The sequence below is a fragment of the Oreochromis niloticus genome, linkage group LG17 (genome assembly GCF_001858045.2).
Source record: "Oreochromis niloticus isolate F11D_XX linkage group LG17, O_niloticus_UMD_NMBU, whole genome shotgun sequence".
In the NCBI taxonomy this organism is placed as follows: Eukaryota; Metazoa; Chordata; class Actinopteri; order Cichliformes; family Cichlidae; genus Oreochromis; species Oreochromis niloticus.
This window is the reverse complement of record NC_031981.2, coordinates 22,976,807-23,004,179: the sequence shown is the minus strand read 5'-3', so window position 1 is coordinate 23,004,179 and position 27,373 is coordinate 22,976,807. Positions and strand designations below refer to the sequence as shown.

At 42.2% G+C, this 27,373-nt stretch overlaps 3 protein-coding genes and 1 long non-coding RNA gene across 5 annotated transcripts; 3 read left to right on the top strand and 1 right to left on the bottom strand.

The window, feature by feature from the left end:
- The first annotated feature begins 164 nt into the window (after positions 1-164).
- tspan12 (tetraspanin 12) lies at positions 165-7,691 on the top strand. Of its 2 annotated transcripts, none has more exons than XM_025899368.1 (7): positions 165-1,091; positions 1,514-1,596; positions 1,779-1,914; positions 3,070-3,135; positions 5,969-6,076; positions 6,166-6,309; positions 6,407-7,691. In XM_025899368.1, exons 1-7 carry the CDS (start codon positions 942-944, stop codon positions 6,737-6,739), a joined length of 1,020 nt encoding a protein of 339 aa, XP_025755153.1. In that variant the 5' UTR covers positions 165-941; the 3' UTR covers positions 6,740-7,691. The 2 variants fall into 2 exon arrangements, with proteins under 2 accessions (XP_025755153.1, XP_025755154.1); XM_025899369.1 differs by having other exon boundaries at positions 185-1,056.
- Positions 7,132-13,461, bottom strand: LOC112842574 (uncharacterized). Its single transcript, XR_003214397.1, has 2 exons — positions 11,582-13,461; positions 7,132-10,230 (listed from the first exon to the last, which is right to left on the bottom strand). It is a non-coding gene; the product is annotated as an uncharacterized LOC112842574 (long non-coding RNA).
- Positions 13,462-16,450: 2,989 nt separating this feature from the next.
- Positions 16,451-20,188, top strand: LOC100701290 (GTPase IMAP family member 7-like). The gene is made up of 2 exons (XM_003448807.3): positions 16,451-16,533; positions 18,853-20,188. Exons 1-2 carry the CDS (start codon positions 16,521-16,523, stop codon positions 19,758-19,760), a joined length of 921 nt encoding a protein of 306 aa, XP_003448855.2. The 5' UTR covers positions 16,451-16,520; the 3' UTR covers positions 19,761-20,188.
- A 2,251-nt stretch (positions 20,189-22,439) lies between these two features.
- LOC112842689 (GTPase IMAP family member 7-like) lies at positions 22,440-26,331 on the top strand. The gene is made up of 3 exons (XM_025899846.1): positions 22,440-22,550; positions 25,203-26,117; positions 26,294-26,331. Exons 1-3 carry the CDS (start codon positions 22,538-22,540, stop codon positions 26,329-26,331), a joined length of 966 nt encoding a protein of 321 aa, XP_025755631.1. The 5' UTR covers positions 22,440-22,537.
- Positions 26,332-27,373: the final 1,042 nt, after the last annotated feature.

Here is a 27,373-nt window from a genome sequence, read left to right as displayed (position 1 = left end):
GAACCGAGCAGCGATTCTATTTTAATGATCATATATTAATTATAAGTTCTTATCATTGATTTTAATAACTTTAAAATGAGTGTACATGTTAGTCTATATACTTTTGGGTATATATATTGTTTTAGATTAGTGTTATAAGAACCATCCATTTACCATTTAGATAGCCAATCACATGCATTCACATAATTTTGATCACAAGTGTGAGCAGAAAAACAAACAGGCAGCCTAAATGGCCAAAATTATGTAGACACAAACGATATGTCTTACTGTATTTCCGTGGAAGTTTATGTCCACATACTTTTGTCATACATTTTTCTTTCTACGTCTTTATGTTCAGTGTCCGGCAGTCCCGTGTGTAACACAATAATATATGTGCAAATAGTCAGAAAGTATGTGGAAAATAATTACAAGGTAGCCTAAAATAAGTGTCCACATAATTTCGGGACAAAAAGTGCTGCTGCAAAGAGTTTATGACCAGAACTATGTGGACAAACACTCCAAGCGCTGTGTGTTTCCTGCAGCTTCATCCTCTCAATCTCGGCCTGCTGACCCCACGGCTGTGCGGCTGGAGGCGGACACATTCCTCTGTCCTCCCCCCGGACGCTGTGAGGGAGGAGGCGGAGCTGCTGCTGCTTTAATTAGTGAAGAAGGAGCAGCAGGAGGAGCAGAGGAGCGGACGGTTCGGATTGTTACGCAGCAGACTGCCGGAGCTCTGTGTGTGTGTGTGTGTGTGTGTGTGTGTCCGTGTATTTTGTGACAGTCTGGATCTGTGCGGAGGTGTGCGGACAGCGGTGACCGGTTCGGAGCGTGCGCAGTGAGGACCACCTGCTGCTGGTCACCGAGCGGGCCAGGGCGCGCGGGGACGGAATGCGGGTTTCACGCACGGAGCACGCGCAGTTCCTGAGCGCTCCGTGCTGTGTGAGTGCAGCGAGCATGTTGCCATGGTGCCCCGGGCTCAGATGAGCGGCACGCGGAGGAGCTCCGGTCGGGATGGCTCGCGAGGACGCAGTGAGGTGTCTGCGCTGCCTGCTGTACGCGCTCAACCTGCTGTTCTGGGTGAGAGGAGCGGGCACGCGCACGACTACAAGAGTGTAATTGCCCTTTAATGATCAGTGTGTTAGAGTCATTATACTAAAGCAGTCAAACAATGCAGTATTTTACTGTAGTAACTGTAGGTACTGTGTTTAGTGGCAGTTCTGTGCATAAAGTACTGTGTGTCTAGTAGTAGTTCTTTGTCTGGAGTACTGTGTTTAGTGGTAGTTCTGTGTACAGAGTGCTGTGTTTAGTGGTAATTCTGTGTACATAGTACTGTGTTTAGTGGTAATTCTGTGTACAGAATACTGTGTTTAGTGGTAATTCTGTGTAGAGAGTACTGTTTAGTGGTAGTTCTGTGTACAGGGACAGGCAGTGCTGGGGTGAAGCAGGCCGGGTGTTCCTCGCTGCCTGCTTCACATTCTCAGATGTTATTATAGGCAGCAGAAACATATCCATGTGTTTATTTCTGTGTGTCCAGCTGATGTCAGCATGTGTGCTGGGAGTGGCGGCGTGGATCCGTGACTCTCTCAACACCGTTCTCACCCTGACGGCCCACACCAGGTGAGTCTGGCCGGGCTTGCAGCTCAGGTATGAGAGCCAACCAGGTGACAGCACCTGAAAGTTTTAATCAGCTTTATCTGACACACCTTGTCTCTGATAGATGATCCAGATGTGAACTAAACAGCTGCTTTTGTGAAGCTCAGAGCATGGAGGCTAATTCATGTGTGTGTGTGTATATGCAGGTTGGAGGAAGCTGCCGTCCTCACGTACTCTCCAGCTGTTCACCCCGTCATTGTTGCCGTGTGCTGCTTTCTCATCATCGTGGCAATGGTGGGGTACTGCGGCACGCTCAGGTGTGACCTGCTGCTGCTCTCCTGGGTACGAATGCTCACATCAGACACTTCAGACAGGATCTTTACTTTAACCAAAGACGACATTTATCTCAGATTTTACAATCAGAAGCAGGAAGTCCACGTCCTGGATTCAGCTGGCATTGAGCAGGAAACAGTCTCTGAGTGGTCTGACACATTGGGAAAAGCACAGATGAAGTCTCTGTTGTGAATCAGCCAGCAGAGGAAACATTGTTAGCTGCTCTGACTGTTGGTCAGTGTGTTACCTGTATGTTTGCATGACTGTTGATCAGTGTGTTAGCTGTGACAGGTCTACACTGAGACTGATGTCATGACACAAGCGCCCGCGGCTCCCGCCTTCCTGTGATGGGGTTGGCATTTTGCGTACACAGTGAAGTGGGAACATCAGAAACCTGGAGCTGATGTCTCTGAACCTGAAGCCCTATGAGCACTGAGGCAGACTCACCTAAGCTTCATCATAATGACACACTCCTCAGGTAGACTGAGCTCTTATCAATTGGTTCTGCTGCAGCCTATCAGAGCATCATCTGCTCACCAGCTGCTAAACAAGGTGAAGAGGTCAGCCTCTACCTCCACACGCTCCACCCGCCTCACACACCTGCATATGGGAGGATTGAGCTCAGTCCAGAGTCCACCACTGTCAGCAGGTGTGCAGGTGTATGATGTCACACACAGCCCACTCTGGACTCTCAGGTAGAGCTCACAGAGGTCACACTGTCCACCCAACTGTGTGTTTGAACTACACCACCTGTTTGCTGTGCTCTGATTGGGCAGGGCCAGGTGTTGGGTGCCCCATTGTTCCCAACAGGTGATAAGATTGTCTCCGAAAGATGAGCTGCTGAGAGGAGCTTCAGTCTGCTACAGGGACTACCCCAGGGCATGATGGGAACCCGCTCAGCCAGTTCCAACACACACACCTCAGTTAGTTGTGAGATTACATAACAGTAGATGTCACTCATGTTTGTGAGTGAGTAGGTTATTCAGGTGGACAAGGAGATAAAACCAGCTTCAGACATCACACATTACTGTGCTGCTCAGAGTTTAGAGCTGCAGACGCCTCGGGGCTGTCACTGAGGGAGGGGACGACGTCGGCTTCACGGCTTTCTGACAGAAAGGTTTTAGGTTGATTATCAGACTAAACTCGTCTCCGCCTGTGTTTCAGTACTTCGGCAGTCTGTTGGTGATCTTCTGTGTGGAGCTGGCCAGTGCTGTGTGGACCTACGAGGAGGTGAGAACATTGAAAGCTTTGAGTCCCTGAACGTGTCATGTAGTCAGACGTGAATGTGTTTAACCAACAAACCATCAGAGCAGGTAAAATTATAATCATGTTTCATAACTGAGCCTCTGTTCATGTGAAATTCTGCAGCTTTTTCTCACTGACTGATCGTCATGGCAACAAGTTTGTCAGTACGGAGTTATGGTGGTGTCGCACACATGCAAGTGTTTCTGTCCTAAACGGATCATTTCTCGCCTCATGCACCGGCTGGACTCCCGGCTTGTCTCTAATAATAATCAGGAATCTCAGACTTATCCGGCTCCTCTTTCAGCGCTGTCACGACACGCCCGTCACCTCACACCCACCTGCAAAGTACTTTAATACATCTACTCCAGTACTGCAGGGTACATTACCTGCAGTAGTTCGTAGGTCAGTGAGTGTCAGACTCACGCTAACGATAACAAAATAAATATTGAAGGCTTGCTCCTCTGGGAGAGCTCAGAGAGCCTTGAGCAGCGCTTCCTGACTCGTTGCTTACAGCCTGAGCTTTTCCTGCTGATTTCTCAAAGTTCTCAAAGTTTCAGGTGATCTTCAAACTTTATAAACAACAAACTAAAGAAAAAATCTGATTGGCTCAATCAGATTTTAGGGGTGACAGAATATGTTCTTTAGTTTGTTGTTTATAAAGTTTCATTTTGAATGCTGTCTTTGAAGCACAACAGTTTGAGCCAGCCTTTGAACTCTGACCTCAGGCTCATCTTTTATCTCTGGATCAGCTGCCTGCAGGGGGTTGTGGGTATCGTAGTGAAGTTTTTTTTTTCTTTATCAGTCGAGCAGACACTCACACATGGACCTCAGGTTGGTCCCTGTTTGGGGGGTTGCAGTAAAAACCTGAAGTTCTGAGTGTGTGAGGCCTCAGGCTCACTGTAGTGTGTTTTGGGTTTGTTGTGTGGAAAGTGGCTGGAATTCTTGCAGTACAGAGGAGGAGGAAGGTAAAATCAGAACGAAACAAAAGCCAAAACACGGCAGTGCAGAAGAACTGGACAAAGGACACGAGTAGACTGAGATGATAAATACCGGAGGTAATGAGGCCAGCAGAAGGAACAGCTGGCAGTAATCACAGGACGAGGCAGGGGAAGTAAATACAAAGCACAGCTGACAACAGACTACCAAAGATAAAACGAGTAAACAGGCGACAGACACACACATACAAAAGTGAAATAGCTCAGACAGCGGGGTACACATAGGAATAAACTACACAACAACCAGTGTTGGGAAGGTTACAATTAAAATGTATTCCACTACAAATTACAGAATGCATGGCCCAAAATGTAGTTTATAACGTATTTTGTTAAGTTACTCAATGTGAGTAATGTATTCTGAATACTTTGGATTACTTGATATATTGTCATGCTTTTTACAACTACATGAATGTACTGTTGCTTTTTTATTAATTTATTACTATTAAATGAAGGCTACTCGCCACTGAGCTAACATTCATTAGCTGAGGTTAGTTCATAGACCACAGACTGTTAGACTTGATGGATAGCATTCACAACCTGCTAGCTGCAAATAATCATGTGCAGTTCTGAAAGCAATACCAACTAGATTTTTAAATCTTAGTATAAAATGAGTAACAGTAGGGTGGACATTAGGTAAGGCTGCACTTTCTGCATCGATCTCGTGTAGAAAACTATTTCTGTATGAGTAATATGTTTTCTTTCTGTCTGCTTTCAGAACTGCACATGATTATTTGCAGCTAGCAGGTTGTAATGCAGCCTTCAGTACTTGTAATAAATCACACAGCAACAGTGCATCGAAGACACTGAAGTGGCACATAACCCAGGTAGCTACCACGTCTAAAACAAGGTAGTTACAGTAGGTTAGTTTTTAAAAAAGAACTTACTTCCGGATGTTTCTTTAGGTTGGAGGTGGAGTATTTTGACACTGAGAGTAGCTTGGCTGCTGGCAAATAGAGTTTGCATTGCACGGTCAGATTTCGCCCATCCCTTTCTTCTATAAATGTAAGGTGGTGGTGGAATTTCAAAGTAAGAAATGCATTCCTGCCCATGCACTGCTGGCTCTGTTGTGCTTGCTGTGGGTCCATTGTGTAACTGACGCCACCAACATTAACAGGACGCTTACATTAGAGCCTCTTATTGCGTGTTTTGTTTGGGTTTCTGGCAATGCGTTTAATGACCAAAATTAGAGAGTGGATAAAGAGGGGATAGCCTAACATATGAAACAAAGTAACTGTATTCTAATTATTACCTATATAAATAGTAACTGTAGTGGCATACAGTTACTCATATTTTGTATTTTAAATATGTAACGCCAGTACAGGTATTCCGTTGCACCCCAACACTGACAACAACCAAACTCTAGCTTGCTCAGCACAGCGGTGAACCACACTGATCCAACTGACAACCAACAGAACATTAAATACTGTTTCAAAGACCACCACAAAGCCTGGGTCCAAACCCAGAGTGATCAGCTGACGTATGTTCACATGTTATGAAAGGAGCGTGATGGCGTCCACACGCCGCTGCTGCAACTTCTCTTCATGCTTGAAGTGAGCGCACGTTAAAGTGACCCCAGCTCACACACACCAACGTGTCTAACACAGTTGAGAATACACTGCAGCTGTGTTTCCTTCATCATGACCCTCAGAAACCTAAACTTCAGTTTCCTGTTTGTGACCAATCAGGAGCCACGGCTGTGTGACTCATGTTTCTCCATCAAGAACAAGCTGCAATGTTTCAGCAGCGAGCATCACTGATTTAAGATCTTTTTACTTTTGTTTCACTGTAATGGACATGGCGTGTGTATGTGTGTGTGTGTGTAGCCCTCAGTGCAGCGCTCTGACATGATCAGCCTGAAGTCTCGGATGCCAAACTACGGCCTGCAGCGTTACCAGTGGCTCACACACACCTGGAACAGCTTTCAGACGGAGGTAACACACACACACACACACACACACACACACACACGGTGCAGTCATGTTGCCTGTGTACTGACAGATGTTTCTTCACCTGGCCTCAGTTTAAATGCTGCGGTGTCATCTACTTCACTGATTGGCTGGAGATGACTGAGATGGAGTGGCCACCTGACTCCTGCTGCTCGAATCAGTATCCAGGCTGCGCTCGCCATGCCCACTACCACGACCTCAGCGACCTACACCAAGAGGTGAGCCATAGCTGCTAGAGGACACACCCTCTGATGACCCAGCTGCTCTTCAATCCTCCTCCTCTTACATGTGTGTGTGTGTGTGTGTTTGTTTTAGGGCTGCGGTCCAAAGATCTACAGCTTCATCCGTGGGACGAAGCAGCTGCAGGTGTTGCGTTTCCTGGGTGTGTCCATTGGCGTGGCTCAGATCATCGCCATGGCGCTCACTCTCACACTCCTCTGGGCACTTTATTATGGACGGAAGGCTCCAGAGCCGGACCCGCCCACACTGCCGCCACCGGATGACCCCGACCCTGACACAGCAGCACAGGCAGCCTCAGCAGACGCTTTAAAGCCAGGCTGCAGCCGCTCAAATAAAGGCTGCACCAACATGGCTGCCACCACACCGAAACATCAGTTTGAGATGGAACGACTTCACGCCGCCGCCTGAAAAGCTTCGTCCGGCTTGTCCAACACCAGACAACCTTTACTCAGTGAGAACACGAGCACCGGCAGCTTCAGAGCAAAGCCACACCCCCGATGACCTCCTGGCGTTACTGCAGCTCCGATCATCACAGAACAAAAAGCGTGTCAGCGCGTGCCTGTTGCTGATCGAGGGGAACACACCAGCTACGCATCATCAGTTTTATGTTAAAATTTAAGAATTCCTGAAGGTAAACTCTGGACTTACTGTTTAAATAAGGAAGGTCATGTGCTTTTTCTAAAGGAAACCAGGAAAAGAATCTTTTATTTTTACAGTCTTGCTCTATCACATCCTCTCAACCGCACCACTGGATTATTGTTGATATCAGATGTAGATGTGTGCACCCTCTCAGCTTCCTGTTGGTCAGAGTGAAGGCGTTCCCACTCTGACAGTCTGACAGGTGATGGTATTGGGTGTAGCTGCTGCTCTGTTCGTTCTTCTCTTGGTGGACTGTGAGTCGTCTGAAGAACAGACTGTAAACTGAGAATGGACTGAATGGGGGCTTACTGCAGGTCTGGAGGAGACAAGTGAGACAGGTGAGGAAGAGAGGAGGCTGTTCCTGTCAGACATCGTGAACTCTAAAGGAGCTGATTTTGTTCTTGGGGATGATGAAGTCAGAGAACATGTTAGAGAACAGACTTCCTCCTGTTTGGACTCCCCGCCTCTAATGAGACCAAACATATGGACACAGCCGCTTGGAGACGGACTCCAGATGTTTTCCTGACAGCTGTGTCAGGAGCCACTGGAACATTAGATGACTTTTGAATTGGATTATTTATGGAGCTCTCTGAGAGACTGTACACCCACAGGAAGTGTAAGAGTCTGTGCATGGTGTTGGATATTTATTGTTTGTTATTGCAGCGTTTTCACTGGAATAAAACAAAATATTAAAGCTGTTTGAGACGGACGGCTTCTCCTCTGCACTTTCATGGCTCCTTACTGTAACAGCTGGGACTAAAATAACCTCACAGCTTTGTTCTGATACTCAGGTGAGGGCATCTGTGGATGACCCAACTCTCACAAACTGTTTGCTGTGATGATATTTCAGATTATTGAGATGGGGCGATGTGGGAGGAGCTTCTGGATTTGGAGTGAAACCTGTGACATTCCTGCAGCTGCTGGGAGAAAGCGGAGACGGTAACATGGATACAGGGTGTCAGCTGCTTGCAGTGAAAAGCTCTGCACATCCAGCGAGCATGAAATCCTACCTCTACTACCACTGTACGCTTTATTAATAGGTCGCTGACTCTCGTCGCTCCGGCCTCAACTGTCCAGCGCTGTTTCATTCAGGCTGCCAGCGTCTGTGAGGGCAGACCGGCTCGCTTTACTCGCCACGTCTATTTTTATATCACACGGCTTATTGTACACTCATCTGATCATTGTGTAGTTTCACAGCATTTCACGTATCGCACAGGCCTCTGAGACTGTCTCTGATCATACACCGCTCTCACATCAAAACCACGTCAAACTCGTGTTTCCTTGTGTTTGATGAGTCGTGTGATTCAGCGTGTGACAAACTGAACTTCATCTTTGTTTGAGCTATTTACTCACAAACCTACGTACCTGAACCCAAGCCTGTCCCTTCAAAAACAGACAAGCCCGGCTCATAAATCATTCTGTCTGTCCTGTGGCCCTGAGAAATAATCTGTGGGTTATATTCAGTGTGTTTCACAACCTGCTGTGAGGCTGTGGATAGGCTAGCATTTGTGTCAGTGCGGTCACATGACCAAGTGTGAAAGGCACATCTGGAGAGCTGTTCCTTTCACACTTGGTCATGTGACCACACTGACATGATGGCCATGACCATGGAGCTCTTCATATCTGGAGCTTGAGTCAGCGCATTTACGGACATATGACAGCAGAAGCATCCCGACCCCACACAGGGGTCCCTCCGACCCCACGCAGGGGTCGCTCTGAGGGGCAGGCAGTACAGTCAGCAGTGCAGTGTGAAGACTGAGAAATGCGTCAGGTCCTGTTTTAAACCGTACATGTGCACACACGCATCACTCAGTGTTTGTATAAAAGAACACGCTCACAGAGACATCCGTCATCTTTTATCGTTTCCTGTGTTTACTCCTCAGTGAAGATCTCCTCTAGGTGTTCAGGCCAAGAGTCGCCCAGCATCCTGAGTACCTTTTTAAAGGTTCCAGGGGCACCACGGGATGGACAGTTATATCTGCTCTCATTTTAGATTCTAGGTTTAGTTTAATACGGGGCCATGTGCCACCTGTGCGTAAGAGATTTGTGATTTTCAATATTACTGAATAAACAACTGGTTGGTCTGAACCTCAGGAAGCCTCCAGCTGCTGCTGGCCATCACAGTAACCACTGACTGTGAGTTCCAGGGGGAACAGGATCTGCTGTGGTGGAGCAGCTGATGCTCATAGAGGAGCAGTTGTTCCAGTGGTGGCTGGTTTGCAGCTGCAGACAGTCTGAAGCTGGTATAAAAGTGATGTGGTGCTGAATCCAACCATCACCTGCTCTGTACCCGTCCATCACACACCCACCTGTTTAACCTGCACTCATCTGCCTTGTATAGTCATGGTTACTTTGAATAACACTAAATTATGGTTATTTTTTAAAAGATGTTCCATAATAAGAATGGAACTCTAGCAGCACATCATTTATTATTCAAATACAATTCAGGTGTGACGCAGTAACTCAGCTCAGCTTCAGATGTAGAACAGCAGCAGTGGAAACACCAGGCCCTGAAGTCTAACACAGTGTGAGGAATTTGGTTTTTATGTTGTTTAAGTTCTGGTTGGCAGGATCGGATAGTTACACTTCCAGCACTGATGTTACTGATATGGCAGAAACAGGATGTCACAGAAATGACCTTTCCCAGCTGTCCATGTTTGGGAGTCGTTCCCAGACCTCCCACAGCTGGACATATTCTGGATTCCTGCTCTCTGACTCTGCATGGGAGTACAGTGTCACATGATCTCTGGAGCCATGTGTTTACATACAGTCTGTATGCAGCGCTCACACTGTTAGTGTTCGTGCTTCATTTATGTATTTATTCGACCCCAGTTCCAAACAGCTGGGATGCTGTCTGTTTGTATTTCTGTCTAAATCATAAATACAAACAGAATGTGATGGTTTTCAAACCTCATGAACTCATTTTATTCACAACACAGAAACATTACATGTTTAAACTGAGAAAAGGAACCATTTTAATTAAAATATTAGCTTGTGTTGAATCTCATGGCAGCGACACATCTGTGAAGTAGGACGGGTCCATGTTTCCTCTCTAACATCAGTCTGTGATGGTTTGTCAGCTGAGGAGAGCACCTGTTCCGGTCTAATGGAGCCTTTCCAGATGTGCCAGCTGCCAGCCTCATAGGCACTGACGATGGAGCCATGATGGTGCTTTAACCTGCATGTGTGGAAGGCACGGTGCACTGAGTTGCACAAGGAGATTTCTCCAGATGATCTGAATCTTGTGATGTTGTCATGTACTGTTGTAGAGGATGTTCACAGTGAGAAACATTATTCTGAAAATGTTCCATAGATTTTTTCGTACATGGGTGAATCTCTGCCTCTCCGAGATGCCCTTTAGAGTGAGTCATGTTATAGACCTGCTGCCAACTAACCTGATTAGTTACGCAATGTTCCTCCAGCATTTTATCAGTATCCACCTTTTTCAGTTTAAACATTTATTTAATGTTTAAATATGTTTTCTGTGTTCTGGTGTGAATAAAAATTGAGGTGGAGATTTGCAAATAATTTTACAGTTTCTTTAGGTTCAGTTTGAAGCATCAACTCTAATTTGCACAGATAATAAGTTCATGTATGTGATGGTGATGGTTTCTGCAGACAGAAGCTGAGTGACTGATGATGTGCATGAGAGAACATAAAAGCTTTGCTCAGTAGATAATGTGTTGTATGAATCTGATAATATTTATTCTTCAGAGATCTTCTGCAGGGTTCAGGCTGCAGGCAGAAACATGATTCATTGCTTCTCGGTAACTTTCCAACATGATGTTTCTGTCCGACTCCCAGCGGGATAAACAAAGGTCTCCAGCACAACCAGAAAACTCATTTGTTGATGCTGGGAGGAAGTAAAGCCTGGATGGCTTCCTACTCTCTGTGTCTTCCTCTCTTTTCTCCTGTGGGTTGTGCACAAACTCAGATTTCTAAATTAGGACAAACTGCTGTCATCACACTGATGTGTGAGTGTCCTTCTGCAGCAGCCGGCCCTCTTACTTCAGAAGTGCCCTGCTTCCTCTCAGAGATACTTTGGATTTCTCTCTGAACACTCACAGCTGTAAACACACCCACATCCACAGCTGCTCTCTGTAAACACCTCTGCAAATATGCAATGAACACCTTCACCACACGGTGGCAGCGTCTTACCAGAAAGGTTCAGTGTAATGACCAGCATTACATTCTGGTCTGTAGATCTGAAATGACTGCAGACTTCTAAAGTTTCTGTGTTAGTTTTTAAAGCTGCAGTCTGAGCGCTTTCAGCTGCTAAAATTAATCAGGTATGTATTCCAGGAACATCACATCTGTACAGATGTTCATCTGACACTATTTTGAATGATGTTAGCGTGCCTCAGGGCAAACTGGATGCTTCCAGAGTCACAGCACAGTCTTGGGGTTAAGTGTGGGAATACATGAGTGCTGCCCGCACCCATTTCTTCACATTCTATTAATTTTACAAAGTTTTAAACTCTTTAGAAACAAAAAGTTCTTCATAAAAACACTGAAGTCCTGCATTTAAAACCCAGGTCACTGCTGTCCTCCAGCTACACTCTGAAGACAGTTTGTCTGTGGATGGATGATATGGATGGATAAAGTGTTCACCTTTTGCGGTCGTTTCTTCTCACTGGTTCTGGTGGTAGATTCGGCTAAATTTGACAGGGACCGGCAGGGCAATGACCAGCATGCCACTTAGAGAGCAGATGGAGCTGAAGATCTTCCCCATTATGGTCTTTGCTACCATGTCGCCATATCTGAGAGAGCAGAGAGCCAGAGGTCAGCCCAGCTGTGAGGTCAGCAGCAGTGTGATATATGTGCTGATATAACACAGAGAGAAAAGAGCAGACAGAACCGTCTGCGATTCGTGTTCTTTAGTGAATCGTCCACACAGAGCTACAAAGTTTAGTTTGAGTGTGTTTCACTATCAAACATGTTATTTTATACCACACACACTAATGTTGGAGCATGCGGACCCACTTTATAAACTAGTTTGAATGCTTTGGTTCTGACTCTGGGTGGCGTGGTGGTGCAGCGGCAAGCACTGTCCCTTCACAGTAAGAAGGTCCTGGTTTGAATCCAACGCCCGGTTGGTTTTTGTGTGGAGTTGTCCTGTTCTCCCTAAGTCTCTGTGGGTTCTCTCCAGCAAGCATTTATCACTTCTAGCCTGGACTACTGTAACTGCTTATTATCAGGATGTTCAAGTTAATCCAAAATACTGCAGCAAGAGTACTGACAGAAAGAGAGAGCATTCCTGTACAGAGGAACTGTGATTAGTTAAACAACCAAGCAAAGACTAAAAACAAACAACAGGTGAGCTCATCACCTCCAGGTGTGTGAAACTGATGGGAGGGAGCCAAGGATAAGTCCTGTGTGTGAAACACAAGGCCAGGTTAATTCACACACACAAAACTCATTCACATGAGTGATAAGAATATCCAGGATGATTGTATTGGAGGCTGAGCTGTAGTCCACAAAGAGCATTCGGACGTAGCTCTGTCGCTGTTCCAGGTGGCTCAGCACAGCGTGGAGGGCTATGGGGATGGCATCAAGGTTTGGGGGCAGGTAGTTCTTGATGTGCTGAAGTATTAGTCTTTCAAAGCATTTCATGATTACCGGCGTGAGGGCCACAGGGCGGTAATCATTCAGGCTAGTGATGGGAGACTTCTTTGGCACTGGGTTGACTGTGGTTGATTTTAGACTGGGTGGGATGGCTGCCTGATCTTGTGAGAGGTTGAAGATGAGGGTGAGCTGGTGGGCACATGCTCTTAGCACCTTGCCAGTTACTCCGTCTGGACCGGCAGCCTTCCTGGGGTTCACTGCTAGGAACACGCGTCTGATATTGTGTTCTGTTACAGTGAGTGGAGCGATGCAGGAACCAGGTCAGGATGAGGATGAGGAGGGGAGCAGGGTTGGAGCCGATGAGGGCTGCTGCTGTGGTGTTTCAAAGTCGGTGAACAAGAAATTTATTTCCTCTGCCGGCTGCACACTCATGTTTTCTGTTTTCACAGCGCAGCCTCTGTGTTTTAAGTGAATAAAGAAATACCGCGTTGGATGAGAGCCACATAAAAACCTCTAAAAACAAAAATCTAGTTTCTGAAAAATAAATATAACACAATCAGGAAATTTTTATACATTTTGTCACCTTACAACCACAAACTAAAATGTTATTATTTGAGATTTTCTGTGATAGACCAACACAAAGTAGAACATATTTGTGAAGTGGTATGAAAGTGATACATGGTTTTCAAAATTTCAAGCAAATAAAAATCTAAAAAGTGTGGCGTGCATTTGTTTTCAGCCCCCCTGCATCAATACTTTTTAGAGCCACCTTTCGCTGTAATTATAGCTGCAAGTCTTTTGGGGTATGTCTCTACCAGCTTTGCACATCTAGAGAGAGTTTAATTTTTGCTCATTCACACCTACTGTATGAGCAGTAACAGCCATTGACACATTTGCTTTATGAGTAGGGGAATTTCAGAAGTTTTATTTACCTAATAAAGCTCTGAACAGCCACCAGGCTGCCGGTGAACCACCCATGGTTAGGGTGAAGTTGCTAAAGAAGGGCTTCCAAAAACTGAAAGATATTTCCTATCTTACCACTTGTCTCTAGTGCCTAGCTGTAATCACCTCTTGTATAGGGCCTTTTTCTTTCCCTTTTCCTGTATTCACCACCCCGAGTGACATACTGGTCTGCCAAGTGACATCACTGAGTCATATGAATCACCTTTGTAAATCTCATCTGCTTGCTAGAGATTGATACTAAAATGAAACGATGAAAGGAGTCACTCATGTTGAGGAAACTAAAAATAATTCTAATAATTCTAAGAAAATGATAGAAAATAGTTTTATTGGCTAAAGAAATGTAATCAAATGGCCAGTGAAAGTGAAAAAGTGTGTAATGATAAACTGTTATCTACAGCAGTCTTGTTATTGGTAAAAGCTACGGGGAGGCCACAAGCAAGTATACTCCTAGACACTGCTAAGCCCAGATAAACTGTGTTAAAAAAAAAAAAACACATTAAGAAACAGATTATATCAGATTTATATTTCAAATATGACAAAAATGCTGATTCTACAGCAGCAAAATTATTGTATCTCTGCGGTTTAAACATTTAATAAGCTTTCTGCCTTGCACAGAGTGGATAGTCAAATAAATTGAATCATCATAAATACATTATTTCATATTTATTACTTAATTTTTTTATTCTTATTACTGTATTATTATAACACTCAGAATAAATAACAAGGGAAGGACACTGGATCAGCACCATGATGCAAACGTGCGGCTATAGTTTATACAGTATCTGGAGAAGATATTAACATGTCATTGTATGTGCGCGCGCGCGTGTTTTAGGGCTACGGTCCAAAGATCTACAGCTTCATCTATGGGACGAAGCAGCTGCAAGTGTTGCGTTTCCTGGGTGTGTCCATCGGCGTGGCTCAGATCATCGCCATGGCGCTCACTCTCACACTCCTCTGTGTTTATTTTTTTTATGTGTACAGATTTTTTTTGTTACATTCTTACCCTACAATGACAACCCCTTTCTTTTGCCCTACTAATATTCTGTTTTCAGTTTATTTCCCACAGTTTTTAAAATCTGCCTTATGGTTCCAAGCGCTGTCACTGATCTTTGCATTTTATTATTATCTCATAACACTTGTTTAATCAGCTGACATCTCTCCTATGGACTTTCTAATGTCTACAGTCTGCAGGAGCAGCAGCAATCTCTCAACAGCATTTTTTGTGGATTTTTTATGACATATATACCTGTATACACAGGACATATACTCATATATACTATGTAAACATATATACTCATATATGCACATTTATTCTGGAGTGTTTTATATATTACAATCACATGTTAAGCATTTAACATACATGTTAAAATCACAAGAGCCATATATTTAAGTCAAATATTATCTAAAATTATATTAATAAAGTTTGTGCCACTTGTTTTATTGAGCACATGTGGACCAATACTGTTTGAAAATCTAGTAATCAGGATTAATAAGTAACCTTTGATCGTGTTATGGCCAACGGTGAACTCAGGGTTAATTCAACTTGGCACTGCTAAGTACGCACCTGGGACTCTCTCTCTGCACGTCTCCTATAGCTGATAAGGTAAACAAACCTGGCCCCACTAAGGATTTACCTGGGATTCTGTTTTCTTCTCGCTTCACTTACGCGAAGTCTAGAAAAACCTTTCCTTATCAAATATAGTAGCCTACTTCTGGCAACAAAAGCCGACAAAGCTGTCATGAAGATTAACCTTTAACTGCAGTTTTGCAGACTTGTGGACTCACTTTGGCAATACAACTGTCAAAGGGACCCAACTGAAAATGATGAATGACACGGTGTTGGAATAGAGCTTGGAAAGTTATGGCATAGTGCCAGAGAGTTATGTAACACAAATGTTGGAGATTAAAAAAGAAACAAAGTCCAAGTAGGAATGACAACTGATTGGGGAAAAGTATTGACAAACATATTAAATTGATAACTGGGATAATATTGACATTTGTAGAGTTGAGAAAATACTTATTAGTAGAAAATTAATACTGTCCAAGTAAAAAGCAAGAAATGTAAAGTTACCCAGCAGCTGGAGGAGGGGTTGGGGAGTCCTATATAAGAGGAGGGTTGATATTCCCCAACCAGCTTTTTTTCCTCTCTGTCCATTTTGTGTGTCTCTGCTGGCTCTACACCCCGGGGTTTGCTTCTCTTTGCTTGCTATGTGTGTCTTGCTGTATTTGTAAGTTTTTGCTGTTCATATGACACTGTTTAATAAACTTTTCAAGATTATGTTTTTGAGTGATTTGATTTGCATCTGAAAAGCTGAACCTCCACAGCATTGGTGGGATAAGGTTATCATATTGGCTTCAGAATTTGTGACTCAACACAACATTGTATCCCATCAGGTAAAACAGGCTACATTTGTTTTGCTTTGTTCCCACCTGATGACAGTGATATAGTATGATGGGATTCCATATTAGATTCTTGATCAATGTAGATTGATGTTGTTATTCAGTCCAAACATCTCAGCACAGGCCTGGTGTGCACTGATGGTGTCAGTGCAAAGTCTTGCTCTTTTACTTGTTATCACTGTTGTTTGTTGTTACTAAAAGTGGGCAAAGCTACCGGCACCTTAAAAAACCTTAACAGAAACCAATTTGTGTAGACAATAAAGGCTATAAAGAAAAAGCTTTTATGAGCCTCTCTCATATCTCCTGCATGAAACTCCGGATGAAGAAATGCTGCTTTGGTTCAGAATTACATTAAAACCATTAAATATGAAAATGTAATTTCTGAAAATGGATGAATAAAAGAATTATACCTAATATATGATCAACGAATGAAAAACATGCTAGCTCTTGTTTAGAACTGAGTTTGCTTTCATTCATAGCGATCAAAACTGGTCTAATCAATCTAACATCATGAGGGGGTGTGGCTCAGTACTGAAACTATTTCTGAAACTGCATAAAGCAAAGCAGCAGAAAGTTTCTGAACTTCAGCAGCATTAGAAACTCTGCACAGTACAACCCAAACATGGCAAGCAACGGTAAGTGATTACAGCATGGAGTTACCCACATTTGGTGCTTTAACTTGAACTGTGAATATAAATTATGTATGGTGTTAGTATTAGATCAGGACAAAGTGAAAGCAGAAAGCATCTTGTGCCTCATCTTATTCAAAGGCAACCAGTTGTATTAAATTCCAGAAACTGTAAGTGAACTGCAGTAATCATTATGTTGGTGTGTGTGCTAGTTAACCAGTCCATTTTGGTCGTATTGTAAAATTCATTATCAGTCACTTTGCACCATCAGAGGATGAAGCTGACTGGTTACAGTCGGGGTTAAAGTTGGGTTATTCCTATTCTTTTTTTTTTTCTAGCAATAACAGCAGTAAGAAAAATCATGTTAGCTAGCTGCATGTTAGCTATGGTGCATGAATCTGGTGATGGTTAGTTCATAATATCAACTGATAAATTCTGTTAAATTTCAAATTGGCCATCTGAGTTGTCAAATGATCTTCAGGAATTTCCTTACAGCATTTTTCTGCATGAGACAACATATAGTTCAATGTAATGTAATGTTGATCAATATTAGCTAATATTATCCAGGAGAAAGACAGCTCCGTGTCAGATTTGATCCTAAAGCAATCTCTCCATCAATCAAACATCCTGTTCTAACCACCAACCCAGAATATGTCATTTTATTTTTATTCAATTGTCCTTCAAAGTTTTGGAAATCAATGAAAAAAGAAAATAATTCTTCCTGACACACATCAACAAATGGTTTGGCTTCTTAGAAACAGCATTAGGTAGAATTAGGGTTCCAATCTTTTCACATGTTGGCAATAAACATATCTTTAATGCATACAAATATATCCTCCTGAGAACCAAAGAAAAAATAATCTTCTAGTGATGTGTCGGTCGCGAACGAAATGGCTCTTAGAGCCGGATCTTTGACATGAACTACGCGAGCCGTGGTTTTTTTTTTTCTTTCTCTCACCCTCTCTCTCTCGCAGTTTTTTTCCGCTTCACTCCGCATGCGAGCCTTGTGCTTTGCGCTGGGAATTAGGGGGGAGGGCCGGTAGTTACACTAGGGAGAGACAGAGAAAGAGAGCCAGGGACAACAACGTCACATTAGAAGGGTATAGTAATCATCCACAACTATTTTCAGTTGCGGATGATAAAGGATTCAGAAAGTTTATTCATGCAGGCCCATATGACAGAGAATGTGCATCTTCTTTTGTTTTCATATTTTCATTTATATTTAATTGTGTTGTGGTTTGCAGTGTTTTGTGTTGCTTCACTTTAAATTTGTTTAAAAGGAAGAAGCTGAAAATTTAAATAGTTAAAAGTTGAACTGTGAATAGTTCATTTTTGTATTATATGATTTATTTATTACATTTTATGTGGAGTGAATAAATGAAAGTATATTTACGGTGGCCCCTAGAGACAAAGCACGTACAAACTTCAAAACACAACAGAAGTGCTCCAGGATGCTAGACGCAGTGTTGAGCTTTTGTTACCTAGTGGCTACACAAGCCAGCAAGTACCAACAACTGGATTTGGTGTGTGGTAGTAACAGGTAAATGAACTTTTTTTAAAAATTATTTGAATATATATGAGTGTTTGTGTATAAATACACAAACCATACAAGTATGCTTTCAGTTGTGTAATTTAAGTGATCTAAGTAGCTGTGCTTTGAAGTTTGTACGTGCTTTTTGGAGTTTGTACGTGCTTTGTCTCTAGGGGCCACCGTTAATATTTATATATAAACATATATAAATAAAACCACTTTTTTTACATTAGTAATTCCTTTTGTGCATAATTTTATATTATTGTAAATAATAAATTAATTAAAGCAACAAAACAACCTGAAGAGCCGGCTCTTTTTAATGAGCCGAGCCGAAAGAGCTGGTTCTCTAAAAAGAGCCGGAAATCCCATCACTAGAATCTTCCCATTGAATCTTTTTTTTTTGGTGATTTCCTTCCTCGTTGGAGCTAAAAGTGGCCACCCAGACTGTCCTCCATTTAGGACATCAGGAATTAGTAGAGTAGCTCAAATAAGTTATGGACATGAATGAACAGGCTGGTTCTCAGGTGGATATGGCACAGTGTTGGATTTTATTGATTGATTGATTGATTTTGTTTCTGGGTCTTAGATAAGTTCGGGTACTGCATAATCTGTTCACTTATACCTATTAGACTAGGATATACAGAACAAAGTATTTGAATGGATCGATGTAAATATTTTGGGGGTTTTTACCATTCATTGCCACAGTTATATCAAAAAGAAATATACCTATAACATGATCTGGTTTCATTCTTCAGAGTTATAGAACTCTCTAAAATGCAGATGTTTGTCCACAGAGCCCATCAGGAGAAATGATGAAGTTTTGAGGATTGTAATGGTGGGAAAGACGGGCAGTGGGAAGAGCGCCACAGGAAACACCATTCTGGGAGGAGACGTCTTCACATCGAGGTTCAGTTCTAAGTCGATAACTGTTCACTGTTCTAAAGCTGAAGCTGTGGTGGATGGGCAGAAGGTTGCAGTCATTGACACCCCAGGCCTCTTTGACACCACCTTCGGCATGGATAAAGCAGCTAAAGATTTTTCCCAATGCATCAGTTATGCTTCTCCTGGACCTCACATCTTTCTGGTGGTCATCAAGTTGGGTAGATACACTGAAGAGGAAATGCTGACGGTTCAGAAAATTCAAGAAGCCTTTGGCCAGGCAGCAGACAAATACAGCATGGTTCTTTTTACTGGTGGGGATCAACTTGAGGACACGTCTATAGAGGAGTTCTTGGGGGAAAACTTAGAGCTGCAGGAACTCGTGGCCAGATGTAATGGCCAGTACCATGTCTTCAATAACAAGAAGAAGGATCGAGCTCAGGTCACCGAGTTGCTCATGAAGATCAGAAGTATAGTTCAGAAGAATGGAGGAAGCCACTATACCAATGAGATGTTCCAAGAGGCTGAGAGAGAAATTGAGGAGGAGAAACAACAAGTCCTGAAAGAGAAAGAGGAGCAAATACGCAGAGAAAGAGAAGAACTGGAGAAGAAAATGCAGGAAACGTATGAGAAAGAGATGAAGAAAATCACTGAACAACTCCAGAATGAGATAGAGAGATTAAACATGATGAGAAGATTAGAAGAACAGCATCAAAGAGAAGCTGCAGAGGCCCAACGAAGACTATGGGAAGCCCAACTACAAAAGGCCAGACGGGAAGCTGAAAGGTCTCCTAAAGGAGGGAGAAAATGTTTCTTGATGTGATTTATTTGGTGAAAGCCACTCTGTGGTCTTAGTGGAGGAAATAGTGTCAGTCAGTGTCATGACAACTAAATTCACACATTAGAAAACTCTAATCATTGTATTTGAGCCTCATGATATAAAATTGACACTTAACAGGTTCAACCACTGAAAACTACATGGTTGTCTTTGAGCAGCATAACCACACTGCAAATATTCATACCTGTACCAAAGTTTCCATTGACTTTTCATTTTTATTCAGTTGTTGGTTTGAAAAACACAAATAAACATAAAAACAGAAGTTTAGTTTCATTTTGTTTTAGTGTTTGATTTAACTGTTTCTGGTTTGACTTAGGCACTAAAACAGTGGTTCCCAAACTTTTTTTTTGCTAGGCCCTCCTATTTATTGCAAATAAACTGCAATAACTTACAGGTTGCAATAAAATAAACCAATAAACAAACCATCTTTTTGTTTTTGTGTTTTTTACTGTGTAAGAATATTCAATATTGCTATCAATACATTTTTCAAAAAATGTCTTTCTGTGCAAAATGAGTTTACAAAAATACACAGCTGTGGGATTCTGTTTGTGATTTAGACAAGGGGAACAAATTGTGGCAAGATCAGCCAGATATTATTTGTATCCCACTGTAACTTAACTGTATAAAGGGCTAACATTGCCAAAATTTAATTATAAGAAGTGTTTGTGAACTAAAAATAAAGAATGTGGGATACTGTTTGTCCGTGATTCGGACAGCTCAGTGCGTGCTCCTGACGCAGGGGAAACAAATTCTGTCGGGGAGACCTGCCTTGGTATCTCCATTGTGTAGGTGAAGCCAAAGGCAAGATATGCGTTATTATATTTTCTAGTCTTTGGCTCTGTGGCCAAAGTGAAACAGGTGATAAACTGTTATCTTACAGTCATCCAGAAGTCTTATGATTGAGGCTCACTGAGCGGCACCTTCATGTACTCTTTAAAATGAGGATCATAAACATTAGGTATGTCTTTAGATGTTCCCAGTGTGGATGTCCATGAAGAACTCCCAGGGGAATGTGGCAGTACCATAACAACAAGAATTTAGCTGCCAGGAGAAACCTTCAGTACATGGACTGTGACTGATACCAGATTCATATTGCCTTCGAAATTTGAGAACCTGGAAAACTACCTACTATCTACAGACTAAGAGGGGAAGAACTATCACTTAACTATCCATGATATCTGCATCAGTAATGCTCCCAACAAACTAAGTTTAAAGCCCTGGGCTCCACCCGTTGTGTTCCTCTCCCAGTAGGAAAAGAACACACATAATGGGGAATAGGCCACATGTAAACATTAGACAGGAGATCATTAAATGATGATGAGCCTTTATTTGTCACTTGCAGTTGCCTGAGTGTATATCTGTGTTTGTGCATGTGTATCCTGAGTTCAGCTGAGAGAGTACACTTTCACCCGGACAAGTGAAAGTAAACAGTCCTCCAGCCAACCCAGGTGGTCTTGAAGGGTGTAGCGCAGAGAGATAAAACATAGTCCCGTTATCAGGGAGAAGAATTTGTTGTTTGAGCCAGCCTCGGCCTTGAGGCCTTCTAGCAGCGATGTGGGTAGCCACATTAAAGAAATGATGCATCCAATTTCACAGCTGATCTAATGTCCATCACTGGTCACCAGGTCTGTCAATTTCCCGTTGAAGAGCCGTGAGCTTCTCCAAGATCTCTTCCATATTGTGTTCAATAAGCACAGTCTGAGTACTCACAGCCCTTCCCATTGCTTCATTCACAGCAGCCAGACTTGTGGGGTTTTGAACAACCGTAATGGCTTTCTTTAATCTTCAATAAGCCAGGGCCGAGCCAGCTCCGATCAGCAAGAACCCTGTTATTATGGTTCCAAATAGGTATAAATCTTCTATATCCTCAATTGACAGTCCCGCCAGGCACACAACGCGCCAATGCTGCCACCCATCCACCGTGTATCCGGCAGGAAATGTTTCTCCAGGACAATCGGGCACTCCCAAACCCAGGCTTCTCATTGAGAGAAGGGTGTCAATTGCATTGAGGGACCAGTTGATCAAATCTATATTCTTTAGGTTTTAGAGAACAAGACCGAGAGTCTCTATGAGGGTTAAAGTTAGATGAGACTAGACAAGGACATGAGAAGCCAAGCAGGAAAAATAAGATGAGAGAGAGAGGGAGAAAGATGCAACCGCCTCCGCCAAAGCCAAACTGCCCTTTAAAAACGCATTCATTACTAACACTCTTACATGAGAATATTATTCAAGGTTTAGGAACAGTTTAATAGATAAAGGGTACAGACATGACTCTTAGTGATGCTAGAACAAATACAAACATAGGATTAGAACCCCAGTTAGACACGGGACAGATAAGTTAGAGTAGCCATATAAACTAAACTTGAAGAAGTTATTAATCCAGAAAATGACACCTACTGATGCAGCGCATTATTGAGGGGATGAGACCTACACATGGGGACTTACATTTCCTTAGGGATTAGTAAAGTATTCTAATTCTGAGTTACTAAAAGCTAGAGTACCGATGAAACTCAGGATTCCTGGTAACACTCTAGTTGTAGGTAATTATACCTAATATATGATCAACAAATGAAAAACATGCTAGCTCTTGTTTAGAACTGAGTTTGCTTTCATTCATAGCGATTAAAACTGGTCTAACCAATCTAACATCATGAGGGGGTGTGGCTCAGTACTGAAACTATTTCTGAAACTGCATAAAGCAAAGCAACAGAAAGTTTCTGAACTTCAGCAGCATTAGAAACTCTGCACAGTACAACCCAAACATGGCAGGCAACAGTAAGTGATTACAGCATGGAGTTACCCACATTTGGTGCTTTAACTTGAACTGTGAATATAAATTATGTATGGTGTTCGTATTAAATCAGGATAAAGTGAAAGTAGAAAGCATCTTGTGCCTCATCTTATTCAAAGGCAACCAGTTGTATTAAATTCCCGAAACTGTAAGTGAACTGCAGTCATCATTATGTTGGTGTGTGTGCTAATTAACTGGTCCAGTTTGGCCGTATTGTAGATAGAGATGGCACGATACCACTTTTTTATGTCCGATACCGATATCATAAATTTGGATATCTGCCGATACCGATATGAATCCGATATAGTGTGTTTTTTAATCAATAAAACTGTTTTTTTAATATCTTGCTGCATTTTGTATAAGTTCATACTCAAGTTTAAATAAACAACAACACTAAAGCTATTCTGTTATACCTGTATGTAAAAAATACACTGCACCCAAAATATTTCATAGTTCAGCAACACTGATCAATCTAATAAACTTAAACCTACACCATCCTCCCTATTCTGGTATTTTAAAGAGTACTTAGCAGAAATATTAAGCAACCTAACTAATAGGGTTGCAAACTCCCAGCAAAAAAAATTAGGGAACCACCCCCCACCCTCCACCTCATGATGCTTAGTTGACGTAATCAACTTTAATTTGATGCAGTGTGAAAAAAAAATGCACAGAAATAAATTATTTTTCAAGAATAATTAAATAGATTCAACATCTTTCTTCAACAGAATTGCAGACTGCACAGATGGTATCTTTCCAAAGGAAAAAGTAGTATAGCTTACTAGGGTATATTAGACTTAACAGTTACTATATACAGTAATGGACTTCTATACATTTTACATCAGATTAAAACTTTGGGTGTAAGATTCAGATAATTATTTATTAAAAGCTAGACATTTTAAATGAGAATAAGAAAGAAAAGTATGTCTTTGTGCCCCCTTTTCCCTGTTCATGCCCTATCGGCCCCCCTGGCTAAACTTTGCTAGATCCGCCCCTGCACAGTTACCAGCCGTCAGCTACGTAGAAAAGGATCCTGGTCTAGAAAGTAATATTAAATAAATTCTAATGACAGCTTATCAAGGTTAAACGTGCTGCTGTTGTTCAGCCGCTGGTTTCCTCTTTCTGGTGCAAAGTGGGCCAAAAACAAAGAAGAGAGACAGACTCGGGACAGAAAAGCCGATCAGCTGATCATTAATAAGTTTCACGATTGTAGCAGCAGGAGAGGGAGAGAGAGGCAGTCGCTCCATATATCGGTTGTTAAGCTTAACGTAGCGTGGGTATGCTTTACAAACATTCAGAGATGAACTTACACACTTGCTTTACTTCTCTCTGGGATAACTTCCTCGGAGATGAAATGTGGATTGCTAGCGAGGCTACAAATACACACAGCCGCTCTATCACGTGAGCACACTGCTCCGATGTGCTACGGTTATGAGCCGAGTTACTCCGTGTCGCAAGTTTTGTGAGGTGCTTTTTTGATATTTAATGGATCGGATTACATTTTTTATTTCTCTCCGATATCCGATCCAGTAATTTACGTCAGTATCGGACTGATACCGATACCTAATATCGGATCGGTCCATCTCTAATTGTAGAAGTTTATTATCAGTCACTTTGCACCATCAGAGGATGAAGCTGACTGGTTACAGTCAGTGTTAAAGTTGGGTTATTCCTATTCTTTTTTTTTTTCTAGCAATAACAGCAGTAAGAAAAATCATGTTAGCTAGCTGCACGTCAGCTATGGTGCATGAATCTGGTGATAGTTAGTTTATAATATCAACTGATAAATTCTGTTAAATTTCAAATTGGCCATCTGAGTTGTCAAATGATCTTCAGGAATTTCCTTACAGCATTTTTCTGCATGAGACAGCATATAGTTCAATGTAATGTAATGTTGATCAATATTAGCTAATATTATCCAGGAGAAAGACAGCTCCGTGTCAGATTTGATCCTAAAGCAATCTCTCCATCAATCAAACATCCCGTTCTAACCACCAACCCAGAATATGTCATTTTATTTTTATTCAATTGTCCTTCAAAGTTTTGGAAATCAATGAAAAAAGAAAATAATTCTTCCTGACACACATCAACAAATGGTTTGGCTTCTTAGAAACAGCATTAGGTAGAATTAGGGTTCCAATCTTTTCACATGTTGGCAATAAACATATCTTTAATACATACAAATATATCCTCCTGAGAACCAAGGAAAAAAGAATCTTCCCATTGAATTTTTTTTTTTTTTTTTGGTGATTTCCTTCCTCATTGGAACTATAAGTGGCCACCCAGACTGTCCTCCATTTAGGACATCAGGAATTAGTAGAGTAGCTCAAATAAGTTATGGACATGAATGAACAAGCTGGTTCTCAGGTGGATATGGTAGAGTGTTGGATTTTATTGATTGATTGATTGATTTTGTTTCTGAGTCTTAGATAAGTTTGGGTACTGCATAATCTGTTCACTTATACCTATTAGACTAGGATATACAGAACAAAGTATTTGAATGGATCGATGTAAATATTTTGGGGATTTTTTTACCATTCATTGCCACAGTTATATCAAAAAGAAATATACCTATAACATGATCTGGTTTCATTCTTCAGAGTTATAGAACTCTCTAAAATGCAGATGTTTGTCCACAGAGCCCATCAGGAGAAATGATGAAGTTTTGAGGATTGTAATGGTGGGGAAGACCGGCAGTGGGAAGAGCGCCACAGGAAACACCATTCTGGGACGAGACTTCTTTCAATCTAAGTTCAGTTTTAACTCGATAACTGTTCACTGTTCTAAAGCTGAAGCTGTGGTGGATGGGCAGAAGGTTGCAGTCATTGACACCCCAGGCCTCTTTGACACCACCTTCGGCATGGATAAAGCAGCTAAAGATTTTTCCCAATGCATCAGTTATGCTTCTCCTGGACCTCACATCTTTCTGGTGGTCATCAGGTTGGGCAGATACACTGAAGAGGAAATGCTGACGGTTCAGAAAATTCAAGAAGCCTTTGGCCAGGCAGCAGACAAATACAGCATGGTTCTCTTTACTGGTGGGGATCTTCTTGAGGACATGCCTATAGAGGAGTTCTTGGGGGAAAACTTAGAGCTGCAGGAACTCGTGGGCAGATGTAATGGCCAGTACCATGTCTTCAATAACAAGAAGAAGGACCGAGCTCAGGTCACCGAGTTGCTCATGAAGATCAGAAGTATAGTTCAGAACAGCGGAGGAAGCCACTATACCAATGAGATGTTCCAAGAGGCTGAGAGAGAAATCGAGGAGGAGAAACAACGAGTCCTGAAAGAGAAAGAGGAGCAAATACGCAGAGAAAGAGAAGAACTGGAGAAGAAAATCCAGGAGAAATATGAGAAAGAGATGAAGAAAATCACTGAACAATTACAGAATGAGAGAGAGAAGGAGCGGAAAGAGAGAGAGGAGGAAAGGGCAGAGAGTGCAGAGAGGCAAAGGCAGCTTCAAGACATGTTGATAACATTACAGGAACAGCATCAAAGACAAGCTGAAGACGCCCAACGAAAACTATGGGAAACCCAACAAAACAGTGCCAGACGTGAAACTGAACAAAGCAGGACAAAATGTGTAATATCGTGATTTATTCAGTGAAAGCCACTCTGTGATCTTAGTGGAGGAAACAGTATCAGTCAGTGTCATGGCAACTAAATTCATACATTAGAAAACTCTAATCATTGTATTTGAGCCTCATGATATAAAACTGACACTTAACAGGTTCACCCACTGAAAACTACATGGCTGTCTTTGAGTAGCATAACCACACCGCAGATATTCATACCTGTACCTACCTTTTCATTGATTTTTATTTTTATTCAGTTGTTGGTTTGAAAAACACAAATAAACATAAAAAAAAAAAAGATAAGTTCAGTTTCATTTTGTTTAAGTATTTGATTTAACTGTTTCTGGTTTGACTTAGGCACTAAAACACCTGTCAGGTCATCACAGACCCATTTTACACCTATGTTCATTGAGGAATTTGGATAAGCTCATAACAGAGAGCTGCACAACCAACATGCATGTATGAAGCCAAATTAGACAGGTAACATCCTCTACATTTTCAGCTGATAATAAAGAACACCTAATCCAGTGGTGTCCAACTCCAGTCCTCAGGGGCCATGTCCTGCAGGTTTTAGATATCACCCTGGGTCAACACACCTGAATCAATTCATGTCAGTTGAATTGAATTGTTCTCAGAGTCCTCAGCCACGCCTTTTGCCCAGACAGGAAACAGCCACCACCCAAAACCAGGTAACTCAAAGAAAGAGAAACATAATTAATATAACAAAACATTTTTAGAAAAAACACATAATGCTATTATGCGTGCGCCTCATAATATCAGTGTTCGGTTTAAATAAAAATGATTAATAAATTATATTACTAAAATAACTGCAAACCAAACTAATAAAGTGAACAAATGGACTTGATTTACCCATGTGTGGCTGATACCATCACACACAACCCCTCTTCAGGAGTCTCGCTGGTACAGCAAGAGAGGAAGTCGGCTAGGAATGTGCTTGATGATAAACCGGAAAGGTTGCAGTGCAAGGTACCATCTTGTGATCCTTCTGTTCTTATCTTTCATCTTTTTCCATCCACTGAAGTGCACTGTGATCTGTCTCCAGGGTGAATTCTCTTCCAAGAAGGTAATACCTGAAGGAATCAAAGACCCACTTGATGGCAAGGGCCATTTTGCAGGACATACTTCTATTAATGCCTGTCTCCTCTACTTGGTCCTTGTCTATTGCTTGTATAACATGCTGGAACTTTTCCCATCTCCTCTGTCTGTGACTTTTA

Bases quoted from the DNA above. Each gene is read 5' to 3' on its own strand.
- tspan12 (XM_025899368.1), top strand. From the start codon at position 942: ATGGTGCCCCGGGCTCAGATGAGCGGCACGCGGAGGAGCTCCGGTCGG. The intron at 1,597-1,778 runs GTGAGTCTGGCC...GTGTATATGCAG, and splicing joins ACCCTGACGGCCCACACCAG to GTTGGAGGAAGCTGCCGTCC. The intron at 6,310-6,406 runs GTGAGCCATAGC...TGTTTGTTTTAG, and splicing joins TCAGCGACCTACACCAAGAG to GGCTGCGGTCCAAAGATCTA.
- LOC112842689 (XM_025899846.1), top strand. The intron at 26,118-26,293 runs GTGAAACTGAAC...GACACTTAACAG, and splicing joins CCAACAAAACAGTGCCAGAC to GTTCACCCACTGAAAACTAC.